Below are 10,150 nucleotides of genomic sequence, written 5' to 3'. Positions count from 1 at the left end.
GGTGGAGTGTCTGGGTGTGGGGGGGTGGAGTGTCTGGGTGTGGGGGGGTGGAGTGTCTGGGTTTGGGGTGGGGGAGTGTCTGGGTGTGGGGGGGGGGGAGTGTCTGGGTGTTGAGGGGGGGGAGTGTCTGGGTGTTGAGGGGGGGGAGTGTCTGGGTGTTGAGGGGGGAGTGTCTGGGTGTGGGGGGGGGGGGAGTGTCTGGGTGTGGGGGGGGAAGTGTCTGTCTGGGTGTGTGGGGGGGGGGAGTGTCTGTCTGGGTGTGTGGGGGGGAGAGTGTCTGGGTGTGGGGGGGGGGGGGGAGTGTCTGGGTAGGGGGGGGGAGTGTCTGGGTGTGAGGGGGGGGAGTGTCTGGGTGTGAGGGGGGGGAGTGTCTGGGTGTGGGGGGGGGCGGTGTGTGGGGGGGGGCGGTGTCTGGGTGTGGGGGGGGCGGTGTCTGGGTGTGGGGGGGGGCGGTGTCTGGGTGTGGGGGGGGGCGGTGTCTGGGTGTGGGGGGGGGCGGTGTCTGGGTGTGGGGGGGGGTGTCTGGGTGTGGGGGGGGTGTCTGGGTGTGGGGGGGGGGTGTCTGGGTGTGGGGGGGGGTGTCTGGGTGTGGGGGGGGTGTCTGGGTGTGGGGGGGGGTGTGTCTGGGTGTGGGGGGGGGGGTGTCTGGGTGTGTGGGGGGGGAATGTTTGGGTGTGTGGGGGGCGGGGAGTGTCTGGGTGTGTGGGGGGCGGGGAGTGTCTGGGTGTGGGGGGGGGTGTCTGGGTGTCGGGGGGGGGAGGGTGTGGGTGTGGGGGGGGGAGGGTGTGGGTGTGGGGGGGGAAGGGTGTGGGTGTGGGGGGGGGGAGGGTCTGGGTGTGGGGATGGTGGGAGTGTCTGGGTGTGGGGGTGGGGGGAGGGTGTGGGGGTGTGGGGAGTGTCTGGGTGTGGGGGTGGGGGGAGTGTCTGGGTGTGGGGGTGGGGGGTGTCTGGGTGTGGGGGGGGGAGTGTCTGGGTGTGGGGGGGGGAGTGTCTGGGTGTGGGGGGGGGAGTGTCTGGGTGTGGGGGGGGAGTGTCTGGGTGTGTGGGGGTGGAGTGTCTGGGTGTGGGGGGGGTGGAGTGTCTGGGTGTGGGGGGGGAGTGTCTGGGTGTGGGGGGGAGTGTCTGGGTGTGGGGGGGTAGTGTCTGGGTGTGGGGGGGGAGTGTCTGGGTGTGGGGGGGGAGTGTCTGGGTGTGGGGGGGGGAGTGTCTGGGTGTGGGGGGGGAGTGTCTGGGTGTGGGGGGGGAGTGTCTGGGTGTGGGGGGGGAGTGTCTGGGTGTGGGGGGGTGGAGTGTCTGGGTGTGGGGGGGTGGAGTGTCTGGGTGTGTGGGGGTGGAGTGTCTGGGTGTGGGGGGGGGATTGTCTGGGTTTGCGGGGGGGAGTGTCTGGGTTTGGGGGGGGGTGTCTGGGTTTGGGGAGGGGGAGTGTCTGGGTGTGGGGGGGGGAGTGTCTGGGTGTGGGGGGGGGGAGTGTCTGGGTGTTGAGGGGGGGGAGTGTCTGGGTGTGGGGGGGGGGGAGTGTCTGGGTGTGGGGGGGGGGGAGTGTCTGGGTGTGGGGGGGAGAAGTGTCTGTCTGGGTGTGTGGGGGGGGGGGAGTGTCTGTCTGGGTGTGTGGGGGGGGGAGAGTGTCTGGGTGTGTGGGGGGGGGAGAGTGTCTGGGTGTGTGGGGGGGGGAGTGTCTGGGTGTGTGGGGGGGGAGTGTCTGGGTGGAGGGGATTGTCTGGGTGTGTGGGGGGGGAGTGTCTGGGTGGGGGGGATTGTCTGGGTGTGGGGGGGGGGAGTGTCTGGGTGGGGGGGGGGAGTGTCTGGGTGTGGGGGGGGAGTGTCTGGGTGTGAGGGGGGGGGAGTGTCTGGGTGTGGGGGGGGGCGGTGTCTGGGTGTGGGGGGGGCGGTGTCTGGGTGTGGGGGGGGCGGTGTCTGGGTGTGGGGGGGGCGGTGTCTGGTTGTGGGGGGGGTGTCTGGGTGTGGGGGGGGTGTCTGGGTGTGGGGGGGGGGGTCTGGGTGTGGGGGGGGGTGTGTCTGGGTGTGTGGGGGGGGAATGTCTGGGTGTGTGGGGGGGTGAATGTCTGGGTGTGTGGGGGAGGGAATGTCTGGGTGTGTGGGGGGGGGAGTGTCTGGGTGTGTGGGGGGCGGGGAGTGTCTGGGTGTGGGGGGTGGGGTGTCTGGGTGTCGGGGGGGGAGGGTGTGGGTGTGGGGGGGGGAGGGTGTGGGTGTGGGGGGGTAGGGTGTGGGTGTGGGGGGGGAGGGTGTGGGGGTGGGGAGTGTCTGGGTGGGGGGGGGGAGTGTCTGGGTGTGGGGGGGGGAAATGTCTGGGTGGGGGGGGGAGTGTCTGGGTGTGGGGGGGGAGTGTCTGGGTGTGGGGGGGGAGTGTCTGGGTGTGGGGGGGGAGTGTCTGGGTGTGGGGGGGGGGAGTGTCTGGGTGTTGGGGGGGAGTGTCTGGGTGTGGGGGGGAGTGTCTGGGTGTGGGGGGGGAGTGTCTGGGTGTGGGGGGGGAGTGTCTGGGTGTGGGGGGGGGGAGTGTCTGGGTGTGGGGGGGGGGGAGTGTCTGGGTGTGGGGGGGGGAGTGTCTGGGTGTGGGGGGGGGGGGGAGTGTCTGGGTGTGGGGGGGGGGGGGAGTGTCTGGGTGTGGGGGGGGGGAGTGTCTGGGTGTGGGGGGGGAGTGTCTGGGTGTGGGGGGGGAGTGTCTGGGTGTGGGGGGGGGAATGTCTGTGTGGGGGGGGGGAGTGTGTGGGGGGGGGAGAGTGTGGGGAGGGGAGTGTCTGGGTGTGGGGGGGGAGTGTCTGGGTGTGGGGGGGGGAGTGTCTGGGTGTGGGGGGGGGAGTGTCTGGGTGTGGGGGGGGAAGTGTCTGGGTGTGAGGGGGGGAGTGTCTGGGTGTGAGGGGGGGAGTGTCTGGGTGTGAGGGGGGGAGTGTCTGGGTGTGAGGGGGGGAGTGTCTGGGTGTGAGGGGGGGAGTGTCTGGGTGTGAGGGGGGGAGTGTCTGGGTGTGGAGAGGGGGGGAGTGTCTGGGTGTGGAGAGGGGGGGAGTGTCTGGGTGTGGGGGGGGGGGGGAAGTGTCTGGTTGTGGGGGGGGGAGTGTCTGGTTGTGGGGGGGGGGGAGTGTCTGGTTGTGGGGGGGGAGGAGTGTCTGCTGTCGGGGGGGGAAGTGTCTGGGTGTGTGTGCGGGGGGAGTGTCTGGGTGTGGGGGTGGGGGAGTGTCTGGGTGTGGGGGGGGGGGGAGTGTCTGGGTGTGTGGGGAGAGGGGAAGTGTCTGGGTGTGTGGGGTGTAGGGGGAGTGTGTGGGTGTGGGGGGGGCGGGGGAGTGTGTGGGTGTGGGGGGGGGGCGGGAATGTGTCTGGGTGTGGGGGGTGGTGGGAGTATGTCGGTGTGGGGGGAGAGTGGGTTTGGGGGGGTGTTGGGGGGGGGTGGGTGGGTGTTGGGTGGGGGGGTGTTGGGTGTGGGGGTGGTGGGGATTGTCTGGGTGTGGTGGGGGGGGGGAGTGTCTGGTTGTGGGGGGTGGGGAATGTCTGGCTGTGGGGGGGGGAGAGTGTCTGGGTGTGGGGGGGGCGGGGGAGTGTCTGGGTGTGGGGTGGGAGTGTTTGGGTGTTGGGGGGCTGAGTGTCTCGGTGTGGGGGGGGGGTGCTGGGAGTGTCTCGGTGTGGGGTGTGTCAGGTTGTGGAGGAAGGAGTGTCTGGGTGTGGGGGGGGAGTGTCTGGGTGTGGGGGAGGGAGTGTCTGGGTGTGATGGGGGTGGAGTGTCTGGGTGTGGGGGTTGTGAGGGACTGTCTGGGTGTGGAGAAGGCAGTGTCTAGGTGTTGGGTGGGGGGAGTGTCTGGGTGTGGGGGGGGGGAGTGTCTGGGTGTGGGGGGGGGGGAGTGTCTGGGTGTGGGGGGGGGGGAGTGTCTGGGTGTGGGGGGGGGAGTGTCTGGGTGTGGGGGAGGGAGTGTCTGGGTGTGGGGGAGGGAGTGTCTGGGTGTGGGGGGGGGGGAAGAGTTTCTGGGTGTGGGGGAGGGAGTGTCTGGGTGTGGGGGAGGGAGTGTCTGGGTGTGGGGGGATGTGGGGAGTGTCTGGGTGTGGGGGAGGGAGTGTCTGGGTGTGGGGGGGGGAAGAGTGTCTGGGTGTGGGGGGGGGAAGAGTGTCTGGGTGTGGGGGGGGGAAGAGTGTCTGGGTGTGGGGGGGGTGGGAGAGTGTCTGGGTGTGGGGGTTGTGAGGGACTGCCTGAGTGTGGAGAAGGCAGTGTCTAGGTGTAGGGGGGGTGGAGTGTCTGGGTGTGGAGGGGGGAGTGTCTGGGTGTGGGGGAGGGAGTTTCTGGGTGTGGGGGAGGGAGTGTCTGGGTGTGGGGGAGGGAGTGTCTGGGTGTGGGGGGGGGAGAGTGTCTGGGTGTGGGGGTTGTGGGGGACTGTCTGGGTGTGGAGAAGGCAGTGTCTAGGTGTAGGGGGGGGTGGAGTTTCTGGGTGTGGGGGAGGGAGTGTCTTGGTGTGGAGGGGGGAGTGTCTGGGTGTGGAGGGGTGAGTGTCTGGGTGTGGAGGGGTGAGTGTCTGGGTGTGGAGGGGTGAGTGTCTGGGTGTGGAGGGGTGAGTGTCTGGGTGTGGAGGGGTGAGTGTCTGGGTGTGGAGGGGGGAGTGTCTGGGTGTGGAGGGGGGAGTGTCTGGGTGTGGAGGGGGGAGTGTCTGGGTGTGGAGGGGGGAGTGTCTGGGTGTGGAGGGGGGAGTGTCTGGGTGTGGAGGGGGGAGTGTCTGGGTGTGGAGGGGGGAGTGTCTGGGTGTGGAGGGGGGAGTGTCTGGGTGTGGAGGGGGGAGTGTCTGGGTGTGGAGGGGGGAGTGTCTGGGTGTGGAGGGGGGAGTGTCTGGGTGTGGGGGAGGGAGTTTCTGGGTGTGGGGGAGGGAGTGTCTGGGTGTGGGGGAGGGAGTGTCTGGGTGTGGGGGGGTGGAGAGTGTCTGGGTGTGGCGGTTGTGGGGGACTGTCTGAGTGTGGAGAAGGCAGTGTGTAGGTGTATGGGGGGGTGGAGTTTCTGGGTGTGGGGTGGGGAGTGTCTGGGTGTGGGGGAGGGAGTATCTGGGTGTGGAAGGGGGAGTGTCTGGGTGTGGGGGAGGAAGTGTCTGGGTGTGGAGGGGGGGGAGTGTCTGGGTGTGGGGGAGGAAGCGTCTGGGTGTGGAGGGGGGGGAGTGTCTGGGTGTGGAGGGGGGAGTGTCTGGGATAGGAAGGGGGAGTGTCTGGGTGTGGAGGGGGGGGGAGTGTCTGGGTGTGGTGGAGGGAGTATCTGGGTGTGGGGGAGGGAGTGTCTGGGTGTGGGGGAGGAAGTATCTGGGTGTGGGGGAGGAAGTGTCTGGGTGTGGAGGGGGGGGGGGGAGTGTCTGGGTGTGGGGGAGGAAGTGTCTGGGTGTGGAGGGGGGGGAGTGTCTGGGTGTGGGGGAGGGAGTATCTGGGTGTGGAGGGGGGAGTGTCTGGGTGTGGAAGGGGGAGTGTCTGGGTGTGGGGGAGGGAGTATCTGGGTGTGGGGGAGGGAGTGTCTGGGTGTGGGGGAGGGAGTATCTGGGTGTGGAGGGGGGAGTGTCTGGGTGTGGAAGGGGGAGTGTCTGGGTGTGGAGGGGGGAGTGTCGGTGTGGGGTGGTGGGAGTGTCTGGGTGATCGGTGGGGTAGTGTCTGGGTGGGGAGGGATGGCAATGTCTGGTTGTGGGGGTAGTGTTTGGGTGGGGTGGGGGTGTGTGAGTGGGGCATGTTGAGCAGTTCCCACATGCGGAATGACGGAGAGGGAGTCGGGACTGTTGTGGGGACAGAAAGTGTATTTAAAAACGATATATTCTGCCAGTGTGCCTGAGTCAGTGGTTATTCAGATGCTGATGAGCAGCCTGCGATATTGTACCCTCATGGACTGTGAGCAATAGACAATTTGGTAGCTTGTGTCTACAATTAATAAATACATCACAGCCATTTTGTTGGGAGGTTTCCGATCACTTTCTGACTGTGAAAAGTCAGGAATGAGGCAAAGTTACAGACATCAAAAAAAAAAGTCTATTTTTTGCAACACAGAAGCTGCTGAGGCAGACTCAGAGTCAGAATGTGGAGCAGTTAGTCAGTTGAGCAAGGCAGCCCACCAAAGTGGGATAATGTATCTTGTTCATTGTGATATCTTCTGTGCAGCATCACACACACACACACACACACACACACACAAGATATCGCTACAGGAACTTGTCACATGACCCCTTATTGTTGTCACATCAGCAGTTGCATTACCACAGTAGTCCACTAGTTGGAGCAGTAGTGTGCTAAGAGGAGCTCTCCACTACATCACTTTTAAATGACTGCGTAAAGACAAAGGGGCCGAAATTCAGGGACATCAGAAAGCTGGCCCACCTATGATTTTTTTTACCTGGTTTTACTGTTGGGATCAATGAGTGATTTTCTGGACTTTCGAAATGTTTTTTACATCGGACTGGAAGTCGCTCATTTGGGGGCGGAAGTGTGGTGTTAAGTCCTGCTGCGGGGTGGAGGTTGAGGTGGGATCGAGTCTCCTCCGCTGTCACTCAGCGGCGGAGCGGTGGTGATGTCACAGCGCGTGTGCGTCACCACGCTCTCTCCCCTCCGTTAAACGGGAGCAAATCGGGGATCTTTTAGCTTCGGCCACTGGGCCATCAGGGAGGGTTTCGGCCGGGCCAGCGACCTGGCACCCGAGAGGGTGGGGGGGGGGGGGGGGGGGGGTGTGCCGGGCTGCCTGGTGGCGTCCCGGCCGAACCCGGGGGTATAATTGTCCAGCCGATCGGGAAGTCGGCCGGCAAAAATAAAAACATGGCGGCCGCAGCAGTGCGCCCTGCCCTTGAAGGGCCGCTGCGTGCGCACAGGCTAAGGTGCACGTACAGAAGTTGGTGTCGGGGGCACCGCGCGTTGGATCGGCGATTTGTTGAGGTGAATTTAGGTCGGATTGTTCTGGAGGTGCGGGGGAGCGGCGGTGCACACTTCGATGACGCGCTTGCGGCAGCAGCGGGGCGGAAGTGAGGACCATCAGAAAAATCCCCGAGCTGAATTTGGGTCGTGACGGCCCCTCAATTCCGCCGCAAAACGGGGGTAACGGGCCTCATCCCGATCCTGATTTTCGGCCTCAAGTTATATTGATGCAAAGAAGTGAATCCAATCAGAACTGTTGTCCCGAGTGACTGAAGTAAACAAGCTGGAGGTTTAGCATCAAGTCCAGTCTTGCCAGCTGTTGCTTGGCCCAGCTTTGGAGAGGTTGAAGAAATACAGGTGGCAAAGGCAGGAGTATTTGGTCTGGATCACGAGGAGATGTTACTGTAACATCTCTGGGCTGTGCCCCTGTACAAGTCGGTCTCGGGCAATGTCTGCTCCGGTAAAAGTTATCCATCATAGGTGGTCCCTCAAAACGAGGATGACTTGCTTCCACGCCAAAAAGGTGTTTCAGTGAAGGACCTAATATTCTGGATCCCGAACTAAATCTTGAAGGGTGGAAGATGCCTGTGCGTGGATTTTTTTTAATGTGTGGTGGCCGTTGCACACCAGCCACCACACGGGCTTGACAGAGCTGGGTCTTGATCCAGTGGCAAAGATTAACCAAGACGACTGGAGACCTGCGCTGCTGCATGGGCCCAGTGTGCACACATATTGTCGTGTGGGCTGGCCTGTGCTGCCCCTGGGCCCTCGCCTCTTCTGGGCCCAAACTCTCGCCTCTCCTGGGCCCCGATCACTTCCCTCTATGAACTCTTGCCGCTCCTTCGCCCTGACCTCGCCGCTCCTGTTGTACCTGCCCGCGCTGCAGTCAGCCGTCGCCCCCCCCTGCAGCAACATGCGCTGCTCCCTAAAGTAAAAGTATGAGACCCCTTAAAGGAATAACTAACGGCATTGAACCCAAGTAGGTATCTGCATCAGACCCTCGTACATCTTTCACGTCACACTGATGCACCTTTCCCAGCATTTTCCACTGGCTCTTGGGGCTTCTCGATATTCACGGCCATCCGCTTTCTACAATGCATCATTCGCAGTCTTCACTCTTTAGCTGCCAAGACCCAAGCTCTGGAATTCCCTCCCTAAACCTCTACCTCTCCACCTCTCTTTCCTACTTTGAAAAGCTCCTTAAAACCTCTCTCTTTGATCAAGCTTTTGGTCATCTGTCTTGATATATCCTTAAATACAAACAGGAATTGCTGAAAACACTCAGCGGGTCAGGCAGCATCTGTGGAGAGAGAAACCGAGTTAACGTTTCGGGTTAGAACTGAGTGAGAGGCCAACGACAGAGGGGTCAGAGTGGGAGTGGGGCGATTGCTTTGCAGAACATACATCTCCTTTCAGTCCGCAAGTGTAACTACGAGTTTCCAGTCGCCTGTCACTTCAATTCCCCGCTCCACACCCACCCTGACCTCCCCATCCTCGGTTTTACTACGTTAAAAGTGCTAGATAAATGCAAGTTGTTGTATCGTTGCACACTTTCCTGCTCTTCCCCAGTGCAATGGCAGACCCTGATTCTCAGTCTCGACTCCCTGCCTCAGTCCCGCGTCTCGGAGATGGGTATTGCAATGCAATTTTAAAAGAATCTGCACGTAGGACATTTAAAAAATGTTGGTTCTTAGGGCTCGAAATTCGATACCGCCCGAGTGCTGATTTTACCGCCAGGCCGTGCTCGCTGGAAAACGGGAAGGAAAGGCAAGAAAGAAAAAACCCTCAAACTCCCCCCACCCACACACAAACTCCCCCCACCCACAGACAAACTCCCCCCACCCGCGCACAAACTCCCACCACCCGCGCTCAAACTCCCCCCCCACCCACAGACAAACTCCCCCCACCCACAGACAAACTCCCCCCACCCACAGACAAACTCCCCCCACCCACAGACAAACTCCCCCCACCCACAGACAAACTCCCCCCACCCACGCACAAACTCCCTCCACCCACAGACAAACTCCCACCACCCACGCTCAAACTCCCCCCCCCACCCGCGCTCAAACTCCCCCCACCCACAGACAAACTCCCCCCACCCACAGACAAACTCCCCCCACCCACGCACAAACTCCCCCCACCCACAGACAAACTCCCCCCACCCGCGCACAAACTCCCCCCACCCACAGACAAACTCCCCCCACCCGCGCACAAACTCCCCCCACCCACAGACAAACTCCCCCCACCCGCGCACAAACTCCCACCACCCGCGCTCAAACTCCCCCCCCCCCACCCGCGCTCAAACTCCCCCCACCCACAGACAAACTCCCCCCACCCACACACAAACTCCCCCCACCCACAGACAAACTCCCCCCACCCACAGACAAACTCCCCCCACCCACGCACAAACTCCCCCCACCCACAGACAAACTCCCCCCACCCGCGCGCAAACTCCCCCCCCACCCGCGCGCACACTCCCCCCCCACCCGCGCGCACACTCCCCCCCCCACCCGCGCGCGCACTCCCCCCCCCACCCGCGCGCGCACTCCCCCCCCCACCCGCGCGCGCACTCCCCCCCCCACCCGCGCGCGCACTCCCCCCACCCGCGCGCGCACTCCCCCCACCCGCGCGCGCACTCCCCCCACCCGCGCGCGCACTCCCCCCACCCGCGCGCGCGCACTCCCCCCACCCGCGCGCGCGCACTCCCCCCACCCGCGCGCGCGCACTCCCCCCACCCGCGCGCGCGCACTCCCCCCACCCGCGCGCGCGCACATTCCCCCCACCCGCGCGCGCGCACATTCCCCCCACCCGCGCGCGCGCACACTCCCCCCACCCGCTCGCACATTCCCCCCACCCGCGCGCACACTCCCCCCACCCGCTCGCACATTCCCCCCACCCGCTCGCGCGCACACTCCCCCCACCCACCCGCGCACACACTCCCCCCACCCGCGCACACACTCCCCCCCCCCCACCCGCGCACACACTCCGCGCACACACTCCCCCCACCCACCCGCGCACACACTCCCCCCACCCACCCGCGCACACACACTCCCCTCACCCACACACACACACTCCCCCCACCCGCACACACACTTCCCCACTGTCACAACGAATGAAAAGATGAAATAGCTAAAGAACAAAACTTATCTTGCTCTCTGGGTGAATACGCTCGAGCATCGTGATGTTCCCTCCATGTTCCCCGGGCAGTACGGACGCCTGACCGTTAGGCATCTGTACAAACCGAATATCGCGGGAGTGGCGCCAAGGGGGCATTGCACGCTGGATGACGTCA

At 64.3% G+C, this 10,150-nt stretch overlaps 1 protein-coding gene across 1 annotated transcript in view; it reads right to left on the bottom strand.

Moving 5' to 3' along the window:
- LOC139266193 (UBX domain-containing protein 7-like) overlaps window positions 1-7,958 on the bottom strand; it is a 32,110-nt gene extending 24,152 nt beyond the window's left edge. Inside the window, exon 1 of the mRNA XM_070884026.1 lies at window positions 7,889-7,958. Within this exon, the coding sequence (XP_070740127.1) occupies window positions 7,889-7,958 (70 nt within the window). The remainder of the gene's footprint in view (window positions 1-7,888) is intronic.
- Window positions 7,959-10,150: the final 2,192 nt, after the last annotated feature.

This window comes from Pristiophorus japonicus, chromosome 6, assembly GCF_044704955.1.
Source record: "Pristiophorus japonicus isolate sPriJap1 chromosome 6, sPriJap1.hap1, whole genome shotgun sequence".
Taxonomy (NCBI): Eukaryota; Metazoa; Chordata; class Chondrichthyes; family Pristiophoridae; genus Pristiophorus; species Pristiophorus japonicus.
This window is presented reverse-complemented; position numbering and strand designations above follow the sequence as displayed.